Source organism: Myotis yumanensis, unplaced genomic scaffold, assembly GCF_028538775.1.
Source record: "Myotis yumanensis isolate MYYU_CA2020_CCGP unplaced genomic scaffold, mMyoYum1.0.hap1 SCAF_4, whole genome shotgun sequence".
Classification (NCBI taxonomy): Eukaryota; Metazoa; Chordata; class Mammalia; order Chiroptera; family Vespertilionidae; genus Myotis; species Myotis yumanensis.
This window is the reverse complement of record NW_027223755.1, coordinates 78,599,302-78,625,526: the sequence shown is the minus strand read 5'-3', so window position 1 is coordinate 78,625,526 and position 26,225 is coordinate 78,599,302. Positions and strand designations below refer to the sequence as shown.

At 41.6% G+C, this 26,225-nt stretch overlaps 1 protein-coding gene across 1 annotated transcript in view; it reads right to left on the bottom strand.

The window, feature by feature from the left end:
• LOC139008875 (cytochrome P450 3A12-like) overlaps positions 1 to 21,142 on the bottom strand; it is a 35,189-nt gene extending 14,047 nt beyond the window's left edge. The window contains exons 1-9 of the mRNA XM_070412614.1: positions 20,992 to 21,142; positions 18,744 to 18,837; positions 16,072 to 16,124; positions 12,316 to 12,415; positions 9,117 to 9,230; positions 8,770 to 8,858; positions 7,299 to 7,447; positions 3,208 to 3,335; positions 1,823 to 1,889 (exon numbers count right to left, since the gene is read on the bottom strand). Of these exons, the coding sequence (XP_070268715.1) occupies positions 1,823 to 1,889; positions 3,208 to 3,335; positions 7,299 to 7,447; positions 8,770 to 8,858; positions 9,117 to 9,230; positions 12,316 to 12,415; positions 16,072 to 16,124; positions 18,744 to 18,837; positions 20,992 to 21,062 (865 nt within the window). The 5' untranslated portion in view covers positions 21,063 to 21,142. The remainder of the gene's footprint in view (positions 1 to 1,822; positions 1,890 to 3,207; positions 3,336 to 7,298; positions 7,448 to 8,769; positions 8,859 to 9,116; positions 9,231 to 12,315; positions 12,416 to 16,071; positions 16,125 to 18,743; positions 18,838 to 20,991) is intronic.
• Between the last annotated feature and the right edge of the window lie 5,083 nt (positions 21,143 to 26,225).

The following is a 26,225-nucleotide window of genomic DNA, read 5'->3' as shown; positions in this document are numbered from 1 at the left end:
CAGGCGAGCAGTTAGGAGCCAGTGGTCCCAGATTGCCAGAGGGATGTCCGAATGCTGGCCTAAACCAGCAGTCGAATATCCCCCGAGAGGTCCCAGATTGGAGAGGGTGCAGACTGGGCTGAGGGACTCCCACCCCCCACAGGAATTTCATGCACCGGGCCTCTAGTGTATTTATAATGGTGTATTAGAGTCATCTCATCCCTGCTCTCTAGAACCAAATGTTAAATATTCAAACATTTTGTGAGATGGTTGTCAAACTATTGGTAGTTTAAAATGAACCATAATGGGATTATTTATATTATGGAAATAAGTTATTATTCAGATTTTTGAGAGAGGAGGGAATCCTTGGTCTAGTTATGAGTATATAGAGAAATATTTATATTTATCAGACCTGTGTAAATATGGTTCATATTATTAGGTTTGTCCACTAAGGAGATCTAGAAGAAAAAAAGCCCTAGTAGGAATAAGCATTCCCAGATCATAAATATTGGTTTCTAAATATCACTTCTTACTAAAGTGACCAAAGCTCCTTGAGAAATGACTGATTCGAGCCTTGATCAAGGGAAATAAAGAGAAACCTAAAATTTTCTCACACCAGGAAGCAAGGAAGTGCACACAAAAACCATGAGAGGTAAAGCCCAGCTGGTGTGGCTCAGTGGTTGAGCATTGACCTATGAACCAGGAGATCATGGTTCAATTTTTGGTCAGAGAACATGCCTGGGTTGTGACCTTGATCCCCAGTAGGGGGTGTGTCGAAAGCAGCCAATAGATTAAACTCATCATTGATGTTTCCATTTCTTCCTCTCCCTTCTCTCTGAAATCTATTCAATAAGAACATATTTTTAAAAAATGATAGGTAAAAATGATACTGGACACTCTGTATACTAGTATATGCCATTATACATTTGTCAAAACCCTAGAATGTATAACACCAAGAGTGAACCCTTATGTAAACTATGAACTTTGTGTGGTATTCATGTGTTATTATACGTTCACTAATTATAACAAATGATCCACACCTGTGAGGGATTTTCGTAGTCGAGGAATCTGTGTATAGGTAGAGGGAGGTGGCATATTAAGTTTTCTGTAGAATTTTGATGTGAATCTAAAACTACCCTAAAAATGTATATTGGAAAAATAAAATATTAAAATGAAAGAAGGAAGAAACCCAGAGCCCACTTAAAGGAACTCCAGTGAACAAACCTAAAAGAATTTGATCACACACACAAAAAAATGTAAGAGAGTAAATTTATAATATATAAGATCGAATTGACATAAATAAATAAATAATAAATGAGAGAACAGAAAACTTTACAATGAAACATCCTATATAATAGAAGGCTAAAATGCAAATTGTCCCCTCAGGAATTTGACCGACTATGAGTTCGCTTGCTTGCTATGACGTGTGCTGGCCATCAGGGGGCAACGTGGAACGAAGGAAGGCCCCAATCAGCCATGATTGCCAGCCAGGCCTAGAGACCCTACCCATGCAGAATTTTGTGCACCGGGCCTCTAGTCAATTTATAAATGTAGAAGAAATGATGGAATTAGAATGTCATAATTTTGCAACCATCATAGTAATAACGACTAGTCAAAAACCATTCATGATGATAAAACTAGTAGGTGAAAGTTTCAAGAGGAACAGAATATTTACTTAGTCTGAAAGGCTTCCCCACAAGTTACTTATTAATTACAAATGAAAAATAAAACTTTATAGTAGACTAAGCTAGTGAACATAATTTTAACCAAGTGTTCCAAGTTAAGGTTGTCAACTACCTCTGAGCCTCCCCATCACTGGCCCTCTGAAGCATGCCTTGTTTACCTTTATGGGAGTCTGTTTCTTTGGAATTCTGGGAGTTAATCATCAGCTGAAGAAAATCCACTCGGTGCTGGAAGCAGAAGGAAAACTTTCAATGTTAGAAATAAATCAAGGGTGCAATACTAGCCCTAGCCGGTTTGGCTCAGTACATAGAGTGTCGGCCTGCAGATCAAAGAGTCCCGAGTTTCATTTTGGCCAAGAGCACAAAACTTGGTTGCAGGCTCCTCCCCGGCCCAGGCCCTGGTCCGGGCTTGTGTAAGAGGCAACCAATCGATGTGTTTTTCTCACATCGATGTTTCTCTGTCTTTCCCTCCCCTTTCCTCTCTCCCTAAAAATCAATGGAAAAATATCCTCAGGTGAGGATTAACAACAACAAAAAAGTGCAATACTAAATTTCTTTCCTGATAAGATGGCCCTTTTAAATCCAGAAGGGGGCCTAGTGTTGCTTGAGTTATCAGTGAATAAAAACATCCAGCTATAAATCTTGGAGAGCAGGGTGTTTACCTGAGAAAGATCCAGCCATGATGCCCAGCTACTTTTTGGTCCTCACTCTCTCTGATCTTCAGCTTCTCTTACTTTTGAACATAGCCAAAGAATTGCCTGCTCCCTCTCCTGTCATGCCTACATGCTCACAAAAATGTCCCTGACCTCAAACCTTTCTTTCTCTCTAGGCTTAATTCTTAATGAATGGTCGCATAGATGAATCTCCTGATATTTGAAGAGTTCATTGGCAGTTTTTCTGTGAGCAGCTTCAAGTGCCACCATCCCAGATCTCTCCACAACGTTCAGTGCAATTCTGGGGTACCCAGCCCTATCCCCATGGCCTGCAGACATTCTTGTGCTGGCCTCCAGGCCCATGAAGGCAAAGCTGGGTTAGCCAGCTTGCAACCTCAATGCCCAGAGAAGACTACTGCCCTCTCCAATATCTGAGCAGGCTTCAGATTAACGTAGAGTACACTCCCCAGGGGCCTGATGGGAACTTCCACTGCAGAATGTGTAAAATAAGAGGCTTGGAATTGATGTGATTCTTTGCCAATTTTAACTCTGGGGAATTATACCAGGAAAACAAATTTTAAACAGCAATTTTTATACTTTGATAATTTATTGAAGGGCAGTGGAAATCTTTTCATCTCAATAATATTCATGCATTGATATACTGACCTTTGTGCCTATTATTATATTACATTTTAGACAATGTCTCTCTGACTCATCTTTTATTTCCTTTCCTAACCTCCACCTTCTTCATTCCCCACAAAATGATAGAACTTTCCTCCTGTAAACCTACAGTCCTTTATCTATCTGAAAAAAGAAGTGCAGAAATCATATGTATCCAGCTCAATAAATTATCAAAGCGTGAACACACTCATGTAACCACCACCAGATTTTACCTTTTGTTTATCTTGGAGGCGATTTTCTTTCATTCTTTTTACAGATTTTTTGAAAAAATCAGTCACACTTTTTGGGAACACGAAAATATTAAATGCTTCAAAAACTGGGCCAAGGAATGGGAAGAGTGCTGCAAGAAAAAAGAAAGCACAATGAAAATATGAAATGTACCGGGAGCAATTATAATTTTCTCTACCAATGAGGAGAGTAAAAGACACCAGGCTTCTCAACCAGGAGCCAGTCCCTCTCTGCCCTTTGCTCAGACTTCCAAGCCCGTGGCTGCGCAAGAACAAATCCACACAGACGGGCCATCACTATAGCAGTGAGATCATGGCCCCTTCCCATCTTTTGGATGACTAAAGAAACAGGATTACATCCCTGAATGGCTTTGTCTTTTATCTAAATCAGAGCAGAGTCTGATTTATTTAATTAGTCACCCTGTTCTAGAAAGAGTAGTCAGATACACATGCCTGAACACAGTGGAACACTAGACACTAAAATGTAAACAATGATTGCATGTGAGAGTTTAATTATAGGTGAGTCTTGTTTTTTCTTTGTCTTTTAAAACAATTCTGAAAATTTTATAGGAAATGTGCATTGTATAATAATATAAATATTAAGAAAAGTATATTTTGAAAAAATGAATTTGCAGCTAGGATAGAAATAATACAGAGTATGTCTTTCAACCATAATGGAATGAAATTAGAAATTAATAACAAAAAAAATTGGGAAACTCACTACTATGTGGCAATTTAAAAATACCCTTCTAAATAATCCATGGGTCCTACAAAAATCAAAAGGGCAATTAGCAAATACTTTGAGATAAATAAAAATTAAGAGAAAGCATGCCAAAATTCATGGATGTAGCAAAAGCAGCGCTCAGAGAGAAATTTATGGCTATAAATGTCTACATTTAAAGAGAACAATGATCTCAAATCAATAACCAAACTTTTCTCCTTAACACACTGAAAAAAAGAGCAAACAAAACCAAAAGCAAGCAGGAGGAAGCAATGATACAGATAAGAAAGAAACTAATATAATAAAGAATAAAAACAATAGAGAAGATTAATGAAATCAAAAGATGATTCTTGGAAGACATTTAGATAAATTGACCAAGAAAAAAAAAATTCAAACTTCTGGCATCAGAAATGAAAAAGGGGAGATTATTACTGACATTAAAAAATTAAAAAACTATAAGGGGATATTATAAACAACTGTATGCCAATAAATAAGATAACTCAGATAAAATGCACAAATTTCTAGAAAGACACAACTATAGACACTGATGCAAAAAGAAATAGATATGCCCTGGCCAGTTCTTCTCAGTGGTTAGTGCGTGAGCCCTCTGACCAAAGGCTTATGGGTTTGATTCCTGGTCAAGGGCATGTACCTCGATTGCAGGTTCAATCCCTGGCCCAAGTGATAACTATTTATGACATATTTGATAATGGATCTTTTTTTTTTACGATGGATCTTATACATGACACCCAAACCTCAGGCAATAAAATAAAAAATACATAAATTATAGACTATCAAAATGAAAAATGTTGTGCTCCAAAGGACTCTATCAAAGAGAAGAAAAGACACCTACAGAATAGGTGAAAAATTCTGAACTCATATATCTGATATATTTTTATGTGGAATATATAAAGAATTCTTATAACTCAACAACAAAAAGACAAACAACTCAAATGTAAATGGGCAAAAGCATTTGAATAGAAATTTATCTAAAGAAGATACAAAGATGGCCAACAAATATATCAAAATCATTAGTCATTAGAGAAATCCAAATAAAAACCACAATGAGATACCAATTCATACCCACTAAAATGGTCATAATAAAAAAGATAGAAAAATGTCAACCAAGTGTTGGTGAGGGTGTGGAGAAATTCAAACCTTCATACATTACTGATGGGGTTGTAAAATGGTGTCACTACTGTGGAATAAAGTTTAGCAGTTTGATAAGGTAAACACAGATTAATATAGTATTTAGCAATTCCACCCCTGAATTAAAACCAAATGAAACCCCCCAAAATTGAAATAGGTGATCACAAAAAAAGTGTACAGAATGTTCACAGCAGCATTATTCACAAGAGCCAAAAGGTAGAAACAACCCAAATGCTCATTAACTGATGAATGAACAAACATAATGTTCATATAATCGAATATTACTGGGTCATAATAAATATAAAATACTGATACATACTACAACATGGATGAACCTAAATTTTTTTTTCCCCACTTTTTTTTTTTAATATATTTTATTGACCTTTTACAGAGAGGAAGGGAGAGAGAGAGAGAGTTAGAAACATCGATGAGAGAGAAACATCGATCAGCTGCCTCCTGCACATCTCCCACTGGGGACGTGCCCGCAACCCAGGTACATGCCCTTGACCGGAATCGAACCCGGGACCCTTCAGTCCACAGGCCGACGCTCTATCCACTGAGCCAAACCGGTTTCGGCGGAACCTAAATTTTTAAAAGCCAGCAACAAAAACCCACATATGTGATTCATAGGCAAATTTACAGAGACAGAAAGTAGATTAGAAGTTGCTTTGAGCTAAGGGGAGTGGAATGTTAATGTTAAAAAGTACCATATATCTAAGTTGACAAAAATCCTACATAATAAAACCCTAATATGCAAATCAACCGAATGGCAGAACAACTAGAATGTCGCTATGATGAGCACTGACCATCAGGGGGCAGACGCTCAACACAGGAGCTGCCCACAGGGGTAGCCCTGCTCAGCCAGAAGCCAGGCTCATGGCTCGCAAGCACAGTGGCGGTGGTGGGAACCTCTCCCACCTCCATGGCAGGCGAACATCCCCTGAGGGGTCCAGACTGCAAGAGGGTGCAGGCCAGGCTGAGGGACTCCCCCCCAGTGCACGAATGTTGTGACCGGTCTTCTATTATTCTAGGTAATATAATAATGGCTGTACATACCTCTGAATGTACTAAAAACAATTTTTCCATTTCATTAGGTTATAATTGACATAGTTTAAGGTATACAGCATAATGACTTGATATACAGCGGGGCCTTGACTTATGAGTTTAATTCGTTCCGTGACGGAGCTCATAACTCAAATTACTCGTATGTCAAGTCACTGTGACGTTCGCTGTGCCAACTAGCGGTGGGGTATCTGAAGCTGACTCGTAACCCGAATTTTTTTGAGCTTGCAACTCAAAGCAAAAAATCGGCTGAGAGATGGCTCATATCTCAATAACACTTGTTAGTCGGGACACTCGTAAGTCAAGGCCCCTCTGTACATATATTGCGGAATAATTATCATAATAAGTTTAGTTAACATAAATCACTGTACATAGTTAAAAATGTTTTTCTTTCGGTGTGATTAGAACTTTAAGAATCTAGACCAGGGATCCTCAAACTTTTTAAACAGGGGGCCAGTTCACTGTCCCTCAGACCGTTGGAGGGCCGGACTATAGTTTAAAAAAAAACTATGAACAAATTCCTATGCATACTGCACTTATCTTATTTTGAAGTAAAAAAACAAAACGGGAACAAATACAATATTTGTATTTGCATGTGGCCCACGGGTCGTAGTTTGAGGACCCCTAATCTAGACTCTTGTTTATCTTATAACTGAGAGTTTGTATCTTTTGAGCACCTTCAACTAAAACCCCCAACCTCAAACTCTGCCTCTGATAACCACAAATCATTTCTTGTTTTTCTGTGAGTTTGGGTATTTTTGTAGATTCCACATATAAGTGAGATCCTACAGTATTTGTCTTTTTCTGTCTGACTTATTTCACTTAGCATAATGCCCTCAAAGTCCATCCATCTTGTTGCAAATGGCAAGATTTTCTTCCTTTTTATGGCTGAATAATATCCATTCTATATATTATCTATCTATCTATCTATGCCACATTTTTTATTCATTTATCTGTTGACAGACACTAGGTTGTAAAAACGATAGAATTGCACATTTTAAATTGATGAATTAAATAATATGTGAATGATATCTCAAATGAGGAGAGAGAGAGAGAGAGAGAGAGAGAGAGAGAGAGAGAGAAGAGGTTGTGAAAGGAGGGAGGACATGAGGGAGAAAGAAAAAATATATATTAGTCCACATACTTATGCAGAGAATGAATGGATCAAGGAAATTAAATTTTAAGAGCTTCTTGATATTTTCCACAAAGGGATCTTGTGGGTTGTTCAGGGAGTCGATGTTCACTCCAAATGATGTGCCAGTGATCACATCCATGCTGTAGGCCCCAAACATGCTGAGTAGAGAAATAAAGACAGAAATTTAAAATCATCACGTCCTTACTATCTTTAACCAGCACACACAACACAAAGAACATGTAAATTCATTTACCAGGCAAATACAGGTAAAGAGCCACACAACTGTCAAAACCATCAGCTGGAGCATTTAAAGAATCTATGCTCCTGTCACAGCCAATCATGAGGTGTTTATCAGATGCCAGTGATACAGCTGGCCCTGAGCTGGGTTATGGGGACACCAAGGCAAGTTAGACCCACCTGTGAGCAATAGGAGATCAGTCAGAGGGAAGGAGACCCATAATCAGGCAAATTACAGTAGTGTGTTTTGAGTCTGGACAATAGTAGCCATACTGTGCTTGAGCAGGACCAAGGGTAGGTAATGACTCTTCCCAGTGGAGTCAAGAAAGGTGACATTGATCTGGGTCTTGCCTCACCACAGTGTCTATACTCACAGCTGATTCCACTTCAGCACATGACAGAACAGCAGCACCTGGTCTGAGTTGCCAGGAATACCATCGCTCCTTCTCTGCACTCCTGCTAAAGCTCCTGAGAGACCCACTGTCCTCAAGTCCAGTATCTCAAGTTGCCTTTAGGGCACATTCATTTCTGTAAAATCTAAGAACTAAGAATGTCTCTGGTTTAAGAAATAATTTAAAAAATTACCCCAAAATCAATTTGAGGGAATCCCATAGGTAAGTGATCATATGTCCCCAGTTTCCCCAGATCAGTCCCACTTTACCTGTGTTGTTCCTGCATAGTTAAACATATCTGAATTTAGACAATAAATGACATGCTCTCCTACCCATAGTCTATACAGGACCTTCTTTAATTTGAGACTAAAGAAAGGAGAAGTGGTGGGAAGGTTTAATATTTCATATTTTGCTGGTATCCTCACCAAAATCATGAAGTTGTTCCAAGTTCTCCATTGTAACTTCCCTGCTCCACCCACTGCTCACTAATACATACCAGTGCCTTCCCCTGCCAGTATTTCACATCCTCTACACTGAAAACTTTGGTACAATCATGTTTCTACTTTCTAAACTATGTATTTTTGTCGTCAAGAATATCCAAGGTGACCAGTAAGCAGACAAATCAATCCTGGTTCATGTACACAGGAGAAGATCTTTCTCTCCTGGCTGCCCTGCTTTTTGGAGGAGCCACATCCTCTTGGGTAGCCCATTGGACTTCTAACACCACACACCCACTTCTGTCTGGTCATTACAGTAATTCAGTGGGAATTGGGCTCTGGCAGGCGGCTGGGGGGTGGGGGAGGGGTTCTTGAGGACGAGCTCCAAATCCCAGCAGCTGGCCTCCTACTTACTCTTTCAAGGTGATGGGCTTGCCTTTCTCTGCTTCCTTCCTCAGGTTGCTGACCAACCCATCTGCATACTGGCCAATGATGGGGAACATCTAGACACAAAATACAACAACACCCGCAGTTAAGTGGGAAGACTCGAGTACTAGAAGACCTGGCTTTCTCAAGCATGGAGCAGTAAGTGCTATCTTATAATGAATCTTATGTTGTCACTTCTAGGATATAAAGATAAAAGACCATTATTAGGAAGCTCAAATTCAGCAGGCTACCCTTGGAAAGAAATGATCTTACTTTCTTCCTGTCCCCAGATGCATTCTTTAAATTTCAAATTAAATATTCTCTTATACTCTTACCTCCTTGAGCTTTCCACTGGTGAAGGTTGGAGATAGCAATGTTCGAATTCTCTTCCAAGTTTCATCCTCAGATAGAGAGATGGCACTTTTCATAAACCCCACTGCAGGAAAAGGCTAGAATTAAAAGCAAAAGACATTTTGCCTTGCATAAGTTTTGGAGTTCTCAACAGTTGAAGAAAATTTGTTAAGCGGGCATCAATTATTCAACAAATATTCAGTGACTGTCTACTTAGTAGCAGGCCCTGTGCTAGATACTCAATAAATGCTTATCCCAATGCCTAGCATCTCATAAAGGTGCAGGAGACAGCCAGCCACCAGATGTGGTTTCCAGGCTTTACTCTAATCATAGTTTTCAGTGCAAATGACCCATGTGTTAGGGAAACGGCTTTTTCTGGGGAATACATAGGAATAAGTCCTAGTGTATCCTCCAGGGCTGTGCAGAATAGAAAGGTATTCTTTTTTTTTTAATATATTTTATTGACTTTTTACAGAGAGGAAGGGAGAGAGATAGAGAGTTAGAAACATCGATTAGAGAGAAACATCGATCAGCCGCCTCCTGCACATCTCCTACTGGGGATGTGCCTGCAACCCAGGTACATGCCCTTTGACCAGAATCAAACCTGGGACCCTTGAGTCCGCAGGCCGATGCTCTATCCACTGAGCCAAACCAGTTTTGGCTAGAAAGGGATTCTTGACTGGTAGCCAGATAGCTTTGGCAAATTGTATACTGCCTCAGACCAGTTGTTTTTTACTTATATATACAACATGAGCAACCTGAAAAAAAAGAATGTCTTGATATGGTGATTTTTTTTAAAAAAAGTAGTTACTACTTAAAAGATTAGGAATCTATTTGTTATTATTAAAAAATAACAAAATCACACGGAAATTCGTATATTTTTCCACCAGGGATAGATGAAGGACAAAGGAAAGATAATTCTATTTCTCAGGCTGGGACTGGCCTATCAAGCCACCCTACTTGAGACTTACTTCCATCTTTTAACACGATGTTTTGTTTTAAAATGTATATCTCCATTATCCATTCATGATAAAAACAACAACAACACTCACCAACTAGGAAGAGAGAGAGAAAGTTTCTCAACTTGATAAAGAGCACCTACAGCTAACATCACATTTACTAATGAAAGCCTGGAGTAACATCACTAAGATGGCAACGTCAGAGACTCCAGCTTCTGTTGCCCCACAAAGAACAATTACACAGCTATCCACACACAAAAATAGGTCTAGGAGAGTTCAGTAGTTCACTCAAGAATCTTCAGCCACAGAGTGGAGAAAAACACACACAAGACAACCCTGAGAATAACTGAACAGAATGGGTAGGGAGAATAGTTTCCTTTTGCCTGCATCATGTCACCCCCCAGGCCAGCACCGCTCGGTGCCAGGAGGGAACTCCGCAGCCTGAGAGACTTGCCCTTGCTGCGGAAGGAACAACAGGGTAAGTGCCAATTTTCTCTACCCTTTCAGGACGCTGTACAAATGGCCTGCTTTGGTATCACTATGCCCACTCTGCTGGCTTAGATGAAAAATCTAGTGACAGCAAAGAACAAAGAAGAAGAGTAGGAAATGCTAGTCATGCTTTCCCATGTCCTGCTCTGCAGAAGACCCCACCAGCCCTCAACAGCTGCTGAGGAAACCAATAGCCAGCACAGCCTCTGTGAACACCCAGCTGGTTTTGCTGCTGATAGTTCCACAGGTTTTCACACTTGCAGATTCTAGCGGCCTGAGCCCTGCCTTACCGCCCTCCACGCTCACTAGAGCTGCCCCGAGTTGTGCTACCGCCCTGAGTCATGGGATCTACTCCAGCAGCCAACGCTGGCGTATGTGGCTGGGCTTGTGCATAGTACCAGCCCAGTTCCCTGCAGCTGTTCAGTGAGTGCTTAGTATCAGGGTGGCTGCCTGAAGGTCCAAACCACGCACCTTTGGAGAGATTAACAAACCCAAACTCCCTTGTAATCTGTTCCAGCCCAGCCCCTCCTAAATAGGACCTGCCCTTGTTTCCAACAAGTCCTGCAGTCCACTTCTCCTCAAGATACATATTGCCGGGGACCTGGCAGGTCAGAGCCTGTCCCTCCCACCTGCTGGTGCATGACACCAAGCTCAGACAACAGTCTTTTTGGCCAGTTCAAGCCTCCACCAGAAACATTAACTTTGTTCCACAGATAAACGAGCCTCACAAGCATGTGAGTGAGGTATGTGCCCGAGATCTGGAGTCCAGGTGGGTGTGCAGGTGGGGCTGCTTTAGTCTAACTGTAATGAGACATGCACAGATATCATGGTTTAGGAAGACAATACAAGAGCCATTCAGAGAGGAGGCCCTGTATTTCTGTGCTGGCCTGCTCTCCCTGCTTTCCTTCCCGCTGCCATTTCCTGCTCTGAAGCCCAAGACAGTCATTTTCTAGGCAAGTCTGCCACACACTCCCCCGAGCTGGGCATGAGCTGGTTCCTGGATCCTCCCCTTAGGAGGAATTGTATGTGTGTGTGTGTGGGGGGGGGGGGGGGGGGGGGGTGATGGATGAATGATAGCCTTTTCACAAATGGTGTTGCAGCAAATAGACATCCATAGGGAAAAAAAGAACCTTGACCTACAGTTCACACCTTATGCAAAAATTAGAACAAGATGGATCACATACTTAAATGTACAAAATAAACCTATATAATATTTAGAGAAATAGAAGAAAATCTTTGGGGCCTAGGGCTATGAGAAGAGTTTTTGAACCTGGGCACAAAAAGGCAACCCATAAAAGGAAAAATTGAAAAATTGGCTTCATTAATTTAAAAAAATGTTTGCACTGCATAGGACTCTCATAAAGGAAAAGAAAAGCTACACACAGTGACAATAAAAGAATAATAAGAGGAAGACTTATGGTGATGGAACAGTTCTGTCTTCATTGTGGTGGTAGTTACACAAATCTATATATGAGATAAAATTTTATAAGCAAGACACACACACACAAATGAGTGCAGATAAAACTGTCAAAATCTGAATAAGCTCTGTGGATAGCACCAATGTGAAATACCTGCTCTGATGTTGTGCTCTAGTTATATAAGACATCACTATTGGGAGAAACAGAATGAAGGGTACATGACATGGGACCTACATGGATATATTTTCTGACAACTTCCTGTTTATTATTTTTTCAATATTAAAAACAATTTGGTTTTAAAAGGAATGAATACTTACCCGCCGATTTGTGAAGACAGAATAACATTCTTTCACTAGGATTGCTTTGATCATGTCTGGATCTGTGATCGCCAACACAGGCCGCCGACCATCATAGAACCTAAATTGGGAAAAAAGAGCTGATTAAAATGAACAGGACAGCCCAGGTGGTGTGGCTCAGTGGTTGAGCGTCAACCTCTGAATCACGAGGTCAGGGTTCAATTCCTGGTTAGAGCACATGCCCGGGTTGCGGACTCGATACCCAGAAGGGTATGTGCAGGAGCCTGTGTTCAATGATTCTCATCATTGATATTTCTATCTCTCTCTCCCTCCTACTTTGTTGTTCTTTCTCAGGATTGCTGTGGCTATTCGGGGTCTTTTTTTTATTCCAGATGAAGTTTTGGAGAGTTTGTTCTAGGTCTTTGAAATATACCGTTGGTATTTTAATGGGGATTGCATTGAATCTGTCGATTTCTTTGGATAGTATGGACATTTTAATGATGTTGATTCTACCAATCTATGAACATGGTATGTTCTTCCAGTTGTTTATGTCTTCCTCTACCTCTCTTTTCAATGTCCTGTAGTTTTCCGAGTATAGGTCTTTCACCTCCTTAGTTAAGTTTATTCCTAAGTATCTTAATTTTTCTGGTGTAATGGCAAATGGTATTGTTTTTTAGTTTCTATTTCTGTGGGTTCATTATTGGTGTATAAAAAGGCATAGATTTCTGGGTATTAATTTTGTATCCTCTTACATTGCCAAATTCATTTATTCAGGTAGTGTTTTTGTGGGGATTTTCTATACCAGTCTTTATAAGTTTTTGTATGTTTCAAATATTTCATTATCAAATTATCAAAAAGAAAGTTAAGTTAGTAAATACATGAAGGCCAGTAAATTATCTCAGAACAGAAAAAAAAAAAAAACATAAACACCCAGTTACTTAAAAATATACTTTTGAGCCAAAACCGGTTTGGCTCAGTGGATAGTGCGTCGGCCTGAGGACTGAAGGGTCCCAGGTTCGATTCTGGACAAGGGCATGTACCTGGGTTGTGGGCACATCCCCAGTAGGAGATGTGCAGAAGGCAGCTGATCGATGTTTCTCTCTCATCGATGTTTCTAACTCTCTCTCTCCCTTCCTCTCTGTAAAAAATCAATTAAAAATATATTTTAAAAATATATATACTTTTGAAGAATATAAAAACATAAAAAATGCATATGACATAGTATTAGATGAAAAGTGTAGACATACTGATCACAAATACATGAAAATATGTCTGCGAATACAAAAGACTTGGAATGCTAAAAAAAGAGTAGAAATATGAGTGATTTCTTTGCCCTATTTTCTAAAATGTGTTTACTGGTTTATAATTGCTTAAAGGAAGTATTTTAACTATTAGAGAGAATTCCTTGCTTGGTAGAATCAAGTTTAGAAATATTTAAAACAATGGACAAAGAGAATAAAACATACAAAGGAGCATGCGCTATTCATTTAAAAATATTTTCTTTTCATTATATTCATTCTATCTGTGGGTCCTAAGTGGGTCTCAGGCCCCATGTAGGAGACATCAGCCAGCAGCAGGACCACTTTTAACACACACACCACACAAAGCTGACTCTTTATGGGATACATCCCAACCTGGCCATTTCCTGACTGGTTTACTATAAGTTGAATTACATGAGGTTTGCTAACGTTTAGTAACACTGACCTCTAGCATTTTATTTTTTACTATAAATCATTTCATTAGCTAGAATATAATGGGAAATTTTCCACAAGTCTTATCTATTCTTTCTTTGACTCCCTCAGAGGACTTTCTAACGGTTTTGTGATTCCATATAAAAATGGATGAGGACCCCTGCACTTAATTCCGCCCATTTCCAAAAAATCTTCTGAAGCTCAGAAGGCGTAAGTGGGTGTCAAGTACACTTAGTGTTGAAGCAGTGATATAAGTAATTGCGGCGGCACTTAGATTGGTCAGATTGATTGACTATATTCCTTGGATGATTCCCTTCTCCCCATCGTGTTTTTCAAAAACACCTGGGTGGAGAGACACAAGGTTTTGGGTAACCCTCTACATTTATGACCTCACACCAGCCTTAGAGTTTGTTACAATACAGGCAACATTCAGATTCTTGGGCCCCAGCCCTGACACTGCGGATTCCGTGTTGCTGGGCCCTAAGTGTGTATGTTTAACACACTCTCCAAGGTGGTTCTTATACACAGCCAAGCATGAGAACCACTTTCTTTCTTTAGAGGACGACATGCAGACCTCACAAGTGGTCAATGTTGGGAGGGCAGTTGGAGCTGGGCCAGTGGTGACCCAGTGCTGTGTGTTCCCTCTACTCCATGTAGCCTTTCTGGACCCTGCCAACTCCGTAGAACCTTATTGTTTCTGAGGATTTGAAGAGTATGAGAAAGTACTGAGAAGCAAAGCCTTTCCCCCCTTGCTTCTAGGACTCACCACCACGTTACACCTCTCCTGCGGCTCTCACCACACCTCCAGCAGCTCCGAGTGGGAACAGCCGCTGCAACTGGGCAAGACCACTTTGCAAAATCCTACATCTCTTCAAAGTCAGTAGAATAGGGTAGATAAAGCCACACTTGTATAAACTAAACCTCTATTGAGAAGTCTTGGCTTAAACATTTTTTAAAACCCAAACTCCAAACTTGTGAAGGAAGTAAAAACAAAACCAAGCAGATATGGTTTCCCATTCTGTTTACCTCCTAGACCCATGGTCGGCAAACCACGGCTTGCAAGCCACATGCAGCTCTTTGGCCCCTTGAGTGTGGCCACGAAGTTTCATTGCACTTTACGTGCACGCCCACACGTGGTATTTTGTGGAAGAGCCACACTCAAGGGGCTGCAGTTTGCTGACCACTGACCTAGACCCACAGCCCTTTTTCAAAAGGATATAACAAATCAAATTTAAAATGAAGAATTTTGAAAAAATAAAAATAAAAAAATAAAATAAAATGAAGAATTTTGGATTTTAATTAATAGTCAATCATGTGGGTAAGAGATTATGATAGACATTTATGAGGATAGTTTAGAAGGGTCTGCCCTGGCCAGGTGGCTCAGTTGGTTGGAGTGTTGTTCTCTACAACAAAAGGTTGTGGGTTTGATTTCTGGTCAGGACATGTGCAGGAGACCAATCAATAAAAACATAGCCTGAGGTTAGGATTTTATTAAAAGTTTGAAAGAAGGCCGAAACCGGTTTGGCTCAGTGGATAGAGCGTCGGCCTGAGGACTGAAGGGTCCCAGGTTCCATTCCGGTCAAGGGCATGTACCTGGGTTGCGGGCACATCCCCAGTAGGAGATGTGCAGGAGGCAGCTGATCGATGTTTCTCTCTCATCGATGTTTCTAACTCTCTATCTCTCTCCCTTCCTCTCTGTAAAAAATCAATAAAATATATTTAAAAATAAAAATAAATTTTAAAAAAGCTAAAAAAAAAAAGTTTGAAAGAAGAAGGGTCTGAAATAATGCATTTCATTCAATTAAAAATACCTAAGGAAAGAAAATTGGAGACGAGGGGAATAATGAGACACTGGACAGAAAGTGATGTCAGGAGTCCCTAGGCCATTAAAGTCTTGAGAGTATGATAACCTGCAACTCCCCATCTTGATTCCGAATGCAGCCTGGACACCTGGTGAAATCTGGGGTCCTAGAGGACAAGCCTCCAAAAGCTTTACAATAGGCTTTGAGCTGAGATTGTCCTCCACACCAGGGAGGCCCTCATCATAACAGCAAGTCTATCCAATGGGAGTTCCCCGAATACTCACCCCCACATGTTTCCATACTTTTTAAAACAGTCCATGTCAAAAGTCCCAAAACCCTGCAAGGAGAAACAAAATTAGATTATTAACCTAAATGTACTGAACTCTACTTCTAACTGGGACCAATATTACTCAAATCCCTTGAAATTAGGCTTACTGTCTTTCACAGGCAGATAGAAGGAAGCTCTTATGCAGAGGTGTCTTGGGGAACAGAGAGAAAATGGAGATGTTTGAAACGCAGAATTTAAAATCACTCTTGAGCCCTAACTGGTTTGGCTCAGTGGGTAGAGCGTCAGCCTGCGGACTGAAAGGTCCCAGGTTTGATTCTGGTCAAGGGCCTGTACCTTGGTTGCGGGCACATCCCCAGTGGGGGGCATGCAGGAGGCAGCTAATCGATGTTTCTCTCTCCTCGATGTTTCTAACTCTATCCCTCTCCCTTCCTCTCTGTAAAAAAATCAATAAAATATATTTAAAAATAAATAAATAAAATCACTCTTGAATTTTCTCCAAGTAGTATTGACACTCGACTTACCCTTGTCTATGATACTAAGTAACTCCTTGTCTTTTTAAAGGGATTTTGTTGTGCATGTGTTGCCTCTAAAATCTCATAACCCCAGAATTATTACTTCCATAGACTCCAGAAGTGAAGCTGAGGGAGAGTAAAGTGACTTGCACACTCTTTGACCTCCTGGTCAAGCATCCTTTTCATTTATCTCATGAGCCCTAGCAGAATTAGGAAGTTTAAGACACCAGGGACCACTTTTAGTCTAGCAGGTGTAAACACGTCTAAGGCATCTTTGTTGAGTGAGAAGTGAGTGAGTGAGTGAATGACCGAGTGACTCGCTTTCCAGTTTTCTACCTCAACACAGAAAAGATTGGTAGATGTCACCGCTCCAGAAGGACAGAGCAAATTAAAACACGTTCTCTGTGTTTTCACTTCTGTAATTAAAAAACACATCTTCCTGTTGCTAAGTTTCAAATATTTGATATTTTAATTATGCAAAGGAAGGTCCCAGAAATGTGGGTCTTGAGGTACATCCATAAGGAGTTGATCTGGGGAAGGTAGACAGGAAATTATTGTCTTTTCAGTAGGGAAAGTTCTTAGACTAATAAAGGCATTGAGACCTCACCTGGGAGAATGAGCATCTGAGAATCAAGCCTCTCTCTTTCAGGAAAGAAAATCCGAGGCAGAGAGCAGCCTGCACAGAAGACTCTGCCCGCTGGCCTAATAAACATGAGCTCATAGCTTTCCGCTAAGGGTCAGGCCCTGGGCGAAGCATTAGGGCTGCATTAATCGCAAAGGCTCTGCCAAAATTAACAGTCCATGTGTCACCTAGGACATTCCATTCCGTTAATTTTAAAAATATATATTTTTTATTTATTTCAGAGAGGAAGAGAGGGGGAGAGAGAGAAATATCGATAATGAGAATCATTGATTAGCTGCCTCCTGCACGCCCCCTACTGGGGATAGAGCCCACAACCCAGGCATGTACCCTTGACCAGAATCGAACCTGGGACACTTCAGTCCACAGGCCAACGCCCTATCCACTGAGGCAAACCGGCCAGGGCCATTCAGTTACTTTAATTTTAAAATAGTTTTGTCAAATCATCTTTTTTCTAGTAATTTCATATAACTCTGCTTTTGGTTTAGTTTCTTTTTTTAAAAAAACCCCAACTTGGGCTGCCTAATACACTGAAATTTCAAAGCTATCCAAGAGGAGTCAAGAAAAGGCTACCTAGAGCCGTGGTGGGCAAACCACGGCTTGCGAGCCACATGCAGCTCTTTGGCCCCTTGAGTGTGGCTCTTCCACAAAATACCAGGTGTGGGCACGCACACATAGTGTGATTGAAACTTCGTGGCCCATGCGCAGAAGTCGGTATTTTGTGAAAGAGCCGGTATTTTGTGGAAGAGCCACACTCAAGGGGCCAAAGAGCCGCATGTGGCTCGCGAGCCGTGGTTTGCCGAGCCATAATTTGCCAACTCCGTAGGACCTTATTGATATAAGTAATTGTGGTGGCACTTAGATTGGTCAGATTGATTGACTAGGTCCTAGAGCAGTGATGGCAAACCTATGACACGCAATTTTTTGGTTGATTTTTTCTTTGATAAATGGCATTTAAATATATAAAATAAATATCAAAAATATAAATCTTTGTTTTACTATGGTTGCAAATATCAAAAAATTTCTATATGTGACATGGCACCAAATTAAAGTTAGGGTTTTTCAAAATGCTGGCACGCTGAGCTCAAAAGGTTCGCCATCACTGTCCTAGAGCGTATCCTGTGAGCAGGAAAGTCTGACTCTAACACATCCGACTTCATGGGACACTACCAGGCATCCCTTCATGCTTTTCTCCTAATCCTAAGTATGGTTATGTCTTCCTGGGAACCTGCACCTCCCAGAAAGAAAATGCTCCTCACGATGCTCACACGTTGGGACAAGGCGCGAGCTGGATCAGCTGAGAGCTCTGCTGCCCCACTGAGCCAACCCCTGAGGCTCCTGACAGCGGACACTGAGCCTGGGGTAAACCTGGCCTGCGCAGGGCGGGGCCTATGGTTCCCTTTCTGGAAAGTGTGAGACCTCAGAACTTCCTCCTGAGCAAGGCCCTTTTACTAGGGAACTCAGCTGAGATTTGGAACCATAAGAAGCAAAAGAAGAAGCGCAAACAGCACTCACCTTGCGGTAGCCCAGAAGAGTTCCCATAAAAGGTAGGGGTGTCGGCCCAGGGATTCCCAGTTTCTTAAAAAGTCCATGTGTATAGGTCCCATATCTATAAAGTGAAAGAGAAAGCCAGGTTACAGAAGTATGGATTAGGTCCTGGGGCTGGCCAGTCAAGCTAGGGAATGAACATGTAGGTGATAAGTAGTAACAACTCCTCCCACAGCAATAGTTACCATGGCAAATCAATTAAACCCGTTTCTGCTTCTGAACTTTCAACATGTTACATAAACTCTCAAGTGAGGCCAAGCAATTGAGTGAATGTGTCAGCAGCATTGATCCCACCTAGTGCTCTGGTCTAGTGTCTAAACTCACATAGTTCCATATCAAGGCAGAAGGTGGGCTAAATTAACTTTTCTTTCCAGCTTCCTCTTTTTGGTAAAGAAATGCTGCTTTTGGTGCAAATAAAGGGGCTAACAGGAAAGCCAATCATTTTTATTGCATTTACATTGTGTTGCCCACAGAGGGCATTGTCTACTCCACAGCTACTCACCCATGGTACAGCTACTGAACCAGTGTCTTCTAAGACTACAATGTTGTTTGGTCAGTGGTGCCAGTGTCTAGTGACAGACCCAGACCACACAGTATGACTTTGCTGGTGTCCCTATCCCCAGGCTTCAAGCAGATGAGATGCCAACACTATTGCCCTCTTATTGACCTCCTGTGAGACCAGGACCAGGAGTATCTGGTAGGAATATTCTCCCAACCCATCCACACTGCTGCCTGGATGCCTCTCTTGTCATCACTGGCTCACAGTCTCGCTTACTCACCTGCACTGTGACATTAAAATAACTGGCTGGGTATATTTAAAAACATATGTATAATCTATGTCACAGAAGTATATATTTATACAATAGACTCATATTCCTGATATTATTCTAGAAGTATGAGGTTAATTCCACACTTTTGCAGCCAAATATTCTGAACCAACAGCGCTTTTGTAATCCTTCAGAGAGAACATGCTAGAAAGAGTGTTATCTCACTAAAAAAAATCTAGGATTACATAGAATGAAATTAAGCACTACCAATTAATTTTTAAATGTCATCAGACAGTATATATGTTGCCACAATAAACTCTATTTATAAAATTTCTTTCATAGAATTGAAACAAAGTATATATTTCCTCTATTCATGTCATCATGATTTCCTACTTTTAAAGAAAGTGAAATTGAGATAGAGATCAAATGGGACTTGGAGGGAGGCTTCCCTACCCATATATACAAAAGGACTCCTCCCCCAACCTGTTTCATGATGCCAGGAATCTCACGCTTGAAAGGATGCTAGATGGTTTGATTCATCCTCCTGTACTGTAACTTAATGGAAAAATATTTAAATCCAAATTGGCTTTTGAGCTCATGCCTGTGTAGGCAGTTAGCAGATTTCATATTGGGGGAAAAATAAATCTCTATAATGATGCCAACCCTCCCCAAAGACTAGAAGAAAAAGGTGAAAGAAAAGAATACAATTTCAAGATTTCTGCTAAATTTCTTCTGCTCTAATGTTTTCTCAGGGGTAACAGTTCTGCCTTTTACGGGGTGTGGGAACTAAGTCTTAGGAGGAGAGTGTCAGGGGAGAGACAGAAATGAGGAAAGAGCTAGTGTGAAGAGAAGGTGGGACAGTCTCCAGGCCTCCCACCCTGCCCCCTCCCCCAAAGTCTGGGGTGCACCCTCGTACATGCTGTAAATTATACCAGGCAGTGGGAGGGATGAAGCAGGAACAAGCCTAGTGACACAAGGGCCATTCCTTGTACACATCTCTAGCAGCAGACACTGAACTGGAAAGGGGAGGATAATGAGACAAAACCCCAGGCCACTCCCTCCTGCCTCCAGGACCCCTGGAGCTTGGAAAGGAACAAGGAACCCACTGCACAAAAGTGAGCTGATTTTGATCTGCCTCTGCTGAATTCTGGTTGATTAGTCTCGGCCTCCCTGAACTGTCAGTCAATAGGAAAATCACCCCCAGGAGCAAGTAATGTCAGCAAACCCTCCAGACTACAGAAGCTGGGAGTTGGGTGAACATGAGATGTCTCTCCTTCAGTAGAACAGGGTAAGATCAGTGATACCTCCTTTGGTGTTTGTGAACCCCACACTTAAGCAATTACCCCCCTGTTAACTGTTGGGTCTCCAAAATAGACAAGGGGAAGGGAGGCCCGATGAGCTGCCCAAGTCCAAGATTACAGAGGCCATGAGCCTGGACAGCAACTCACAGATAGAGGAGCACCAGGCTGATAGCCAGGAGAACCCAGGTTCCTGTGGAAAAGCTTGGGATCAGGTCCATGGCCACTTTCCTTCCAAGATTTTCTCTGAGTTTTCCTTGTGTTGGTGTGTGCTCTTCTTAGCAGGTCTGTAGGTTGAGAGTTTCCCTTCCCAATTCCTGGATAGTCTGTGAGACTGGATGTTTATATACTGGGAGAGGGGGCGGGGCTTGAGCTTCAGCCAATAGGGCCATCTGTGCACGAACTGGTATGACCTCTCCAACTTGACAGTTGGCAAAGAACCATGGACACTCCCACTTTTATCTCCCTTGAGTTCATATTCTGTGGGAAATCAATAAACAGCTCTCTCCATTTTATCGGTAAGCCCAAAGGTTACAGAAACTCAAGTAAAGCCACTGGCATTGTATCTTTCAACTGCACTTGACTCCATGGCTGCTTGCACTAAAAAAATACTTGAAATCCTTTAAACCAGCAAGGTCTACAGATCTTTACCCATGAAGTTTCCTTTGCCAAGAAATCTCTGTGCACCTAGAAGGTTCCTACTCATCCTTCAAAATTCAGTTCAGACAGAACCCCTTCTATTGGAGTCTTTCCTAACCAACTTCCCTGAACAAATACCACCTCTTCCTCCTCTGGGCAACTTCTATTCTTTGCAGACAATTTTATTATTGTCCTTGCAACGTACCCCACCATTCTTTTAACATTGTTTCTGGCACAAGCCGGTTTGGCTAAGTGGTTAGAGCCATGGTCGGCAAACTGCAGCTCTCAAGCCACATGCCGCTCTTTGGCCCCTTGAGTGTGGCTCTTCCTAAGCCTTAGGAGTACCCTAATTAAGTTAATAACAATGTACCTACCTATATAGTTTAAGTTTTAAAAATTTGTCTCTCAAAAGAAATTTCGATCGTTGTACTGTTGACATTTGTCTCTGTTGACTAATGAGTTTGCCGACCACTGGGTTAGAGCATCAGCCCTCAGAATAAGGGTCTCGGTTAATTCTGGGTTGGATTCTGGTCAAGGGCACGTCCCTCCGTTTGCAGGCTTGATCCCTGGCCCCAATTGGGGTGTGTGCGGGAGGCAACCAATGGATGTGTCTCTCTCACATTAATCTTTCTCTCTCTGTGTCTCTCCCCATCCCTTCCATTCTCCCTAAAAATCAATGGGAAAAATATCCTCTTGTGAGGATTAACAAGACAAACAAACAAAAAACTCATTGTTTCTGTAAATTATGACTTATAAATTGACATGTAGCTACATAAACAGCCTGTTTGCTTAAAGGATTCTAGGAGGAAAGGAAGCCTTGAGGCATTTCAGTTCCAGATTTGCTCACTTTGGACCTTAAAATCAGGATAACAAAAACCAGACCATCCCTTGACTGGCTCCAAGATGGTTATTGAGAAGACTGTGTTGACTCCCTCAACAGAGAGCCCACAGCTGGCTCCTTCTCTCCCTCTGGTTTCCTTTGTTCTGCTTTCCCCTTTCCTGCTCATAAAAACCCCTGCCTGCCCTGAGATGTGAAGGTGGTCTTTGTGACATTAGTCCATTGTCTTCTCAGGCTGGCAACTCTTGAATAAATCAACTTTCCTTGCACCAGCCCTTGTCTCTTCATTCTTGGCTTTCAGGAGGCAGGCAGGTGAACCTGGATTCAATATCCACCTCTCTACTGTCCGGCATCACTGTTAGTCTCTACACAAAGTTCCTTTACCAGATAAGAGCTTCTCAAGGGCACATCCAGGGTACTATTTTTAAAGATATATATTTTATTGATTTTTTTACAGAGAGGAAGGGAGATGGATAGAGTTAGAAACATCGATCAGCTGCCTCCTGCACACCCCCTACTGGGGATGTGCCCGCAACCAAGGTACATGCCCTTGACTGGAATCGAACCTGGGACCCTTCAGTCTGCAGGCCAACACTCTATCCACTGAGACAAACCGGTTAGGGCCTGGGTATTATTTACCATTATGTCCCTAGTGCCTAACAGAGCACTTTATGTATAGTGTGTATTGAGAAATGTTGGCAGAGTTGAGTTGGTAGAAGTAATATTGCTGGGTTCCCTGCATGTTCTTTCCTTGTGGCTCTTTGGTGACCACTCATCTTACTAGATGGTTAATACAACAAGAGGGCCTGGCTGTGCCTCAGCCATCATTGCTGTACATTCAGGCTGATCCCTGCCCCCGAAGGAGAGGCAGGACATGGTCAAGATGGTGATGGGTACACCAAGCTTATCAATTCATCCTACTTCCTGTCCCACCCCTCAGAGGGTCCTGCAGTAGACAGGAAGTTAGACAGATTCATGACCAAAGAATGGCTCCCTCCCTCTGGAAAGACTGCAAGTCCAAGACCAATGGGTGTGAAGAGGAGAACAGCAGCTGGATGGCCAAGGGCATCCTGAACACCATAGCCACCACTGACACTGCAAATGTCCCTCTGGGCAGCACGCATTGCACAAGGACTCCAGAAACACGGCATGTGTTTTTCTCTGAGGCCAGTGGGGGTTAGAGAAGATGGCTTCCTTGATTTTTGACTAGTGGGGGGTTTTCTAATGGCTGTGAAGAGCTGGTAGGTGTAGGGCTGCAATAGCGTCAGTGTCACCTGTGAACTTTCTGCCACATTCCTGATGCAAGAAATCCAAATACTGAGGGTCTGGAAATTCTACCAGCTCATTATCATCCTTCAGACCCATGTTCTGTGTCTGCTTGGCTGGAGAAACCATGGATTATGTCCGAAGGAAACCTTAAATGTTCTTAAAACTCAAAGAAACAGGAGACATTTAAGCTGTTTGTGTACTTCCTTCTCTTTTTATCTTTGCTCACTTTCAGCCCTTCTGCAGAAAGTGATACTCATCTGCCACCAATTCTTTAGATCCCTCTGGCCAGAAATTCTTCAGGGTTGCATAAAACGGGATGAAAGTGTTGGATGTCTCATTGGTAAAATGCAGGAAGTCCCAACTATCTCACCCACTTCCCTTTATTTATTTGGAAGCTTGTTATGAAATCTGAAATTTCTACCATCATAGTTTGTCATCTCTGGTTAAGGTTTTCTCCCAGAGGTACCTGTTAAATTCCATAGCTCCCACTGGAAAGTGCAATGCAGGAATACATTTACTCATCTGTGCATTGATTTAAGGCCAAGTGCATGAATGTTATGTGGAGTTATCATGCCAGGCTATGGGCTACAAACCATACAGTCCCCATCCTCAAGGGCAAGGATCCTGAGTCTTATATTCAGTCTTGGCACATGGACTGAACACAGCAGGCATAGAAACTAATCCTAATTGACTGAGCCCAATCGACTTGCCCACCTCCTCCACATCTTTTTGCCACATCGCCACCAACCACAGGCCCAGCCACCAAAACTTAGATACCAACTTGTTGCTGGGAATTGGCAAGATCAAGTTTTACTTTACTGCGAGTTGAGTTACAGACACATAATCTTGCTTTCATTTGTATCCTGTGAAATTTGAATCTAATGCACAAATAATTTCGGAATAACTCTGCCTCCTCATGCTCTGAGCAATTCTCTTGGCCAGTGGATGTCAGGATGGGCTTCCCAGAAGAGGTGCCACTTGAGCTAACATTATAAAAGGACAGGAGTATCAGCCTAATGGTGCTCCTCACATCCCTGAGTCCCTGACAACCTGTCCTAGTATACTGATATCTGAGCCTAATGCTTCCTTGAGTGTTATTTGAGATTCAACTTTGACCATTTGCTAAGGAGACCAAGAAAGCAGATAAGCCATTCTCTGTTGATGAGGACATTATGTTCCTCGACCTGTATAATTACTTTAACTTTGTTATACTAGAATTATCTGTTAATTATTCAACTTGAATAATATCTGGGTCTTAGTCATATTTGTACTGTAAGCATTTAGAGCAGAGTTCAGAAAGAAGGTGATGAGCTCATAAGTACACGCACGAGTAGATGAGAGGCATGGGTCATGTGGGTGTGCTTCCAACACATAATGCATTTTTTTTTACACTTTAACTGAACTCTTAGTATGTAAGTCTTTTCTTGTTAGATGTTTCCTTCTGTGGGATGTTTCCCCTTGAGGAGCAAGACCATTTGCATTGTTTAGGACACGGTGCTAGCTACATTTTAGTCCTAAGGAATGACTAGCCTATGAGTCTTCAGGATATATTCCAACCTGCTGGACCAGTCCCTAAGGTGAATAGGGCCAGGGAGTGGTCATATTAGGCTTAGTTATGAAATCAAAGCAGTTGTGCTTGATTTTAGAGAAAGCATAAAGCATATTAGTTTCCACAGAAGTTTTGTTTCAAAAATAATAATAAAGGCTTTGTGTTTGGGGAATGAATTAAGTAGTCAATAATTATCAGATGAACCCTACCTTTTCCTTGTTTGTATGTATGCTGCAGTAATGGCTGAAACCAAACAAGTAGCCAAAGGCCAGGATAGGTACATTAGTTATTAATGCACTCTGACATATTATCCCCAAATGCAACAACTTAAAACAACAAGTAGCCAGACGGGTATGGCTCAGTGGTTGAACATCGGCCCATGAACCAGGAAGTCATGGTTTGATTCCCAGTCAGAGTACATGCCTAGGTTGCAGGCCGGATCCCCAGTAGGGAGCATGCATGAGGCAGCTGATCAATGATTCTGTCTCATCATTGATGATTCTAACTCTCTTTCCCTCTCTCTTCCTCTGTCTGAAATCAATAAAAACATATTTTTAAAAATAAAACAACAAACATTAATTCTGTCAGTTTCTTGGTTAGGAATCCAGGTATGGCTTAGCTAGAAACTTCTGGCTCAAGCTCTCTCATGAGGTTACAGTCCTCCTGTCAGGCTGGGCTGCACTCCCATCCTAAGACTTGAGTGAGGGATGATTTACTTTCAGATCAATTTAGGTGGTTATTCACAGGAGTTAGTTCCTCACAAGCTCATGGCCTGAGTCCATCATTGGCTCTTGACCATAGGCCTCCCTCAGTTCTTTCCTACCTGGGTGTCTTCACAGGGCAGGTCGAAACTTGGCAACTGGCTTCTTTCAGAATGAGTGAGTGAGAGCAGGTGCCCAACATGGAAGCCATAGATGTTTTTTGAAAAATTTTTTTATGAGTTTATTTGAGCCAAACTGACAACTTATGCTGGGGAGCAAGATCTCACGTGCTTCAATGAATAACAGTTTTGCAGTTTCTTTTGTGCATTTGAAATTAAGGAGGAAATGTAAGGAAGATTACATGAAGGTGAGAGAAAGCAAGGCAGGG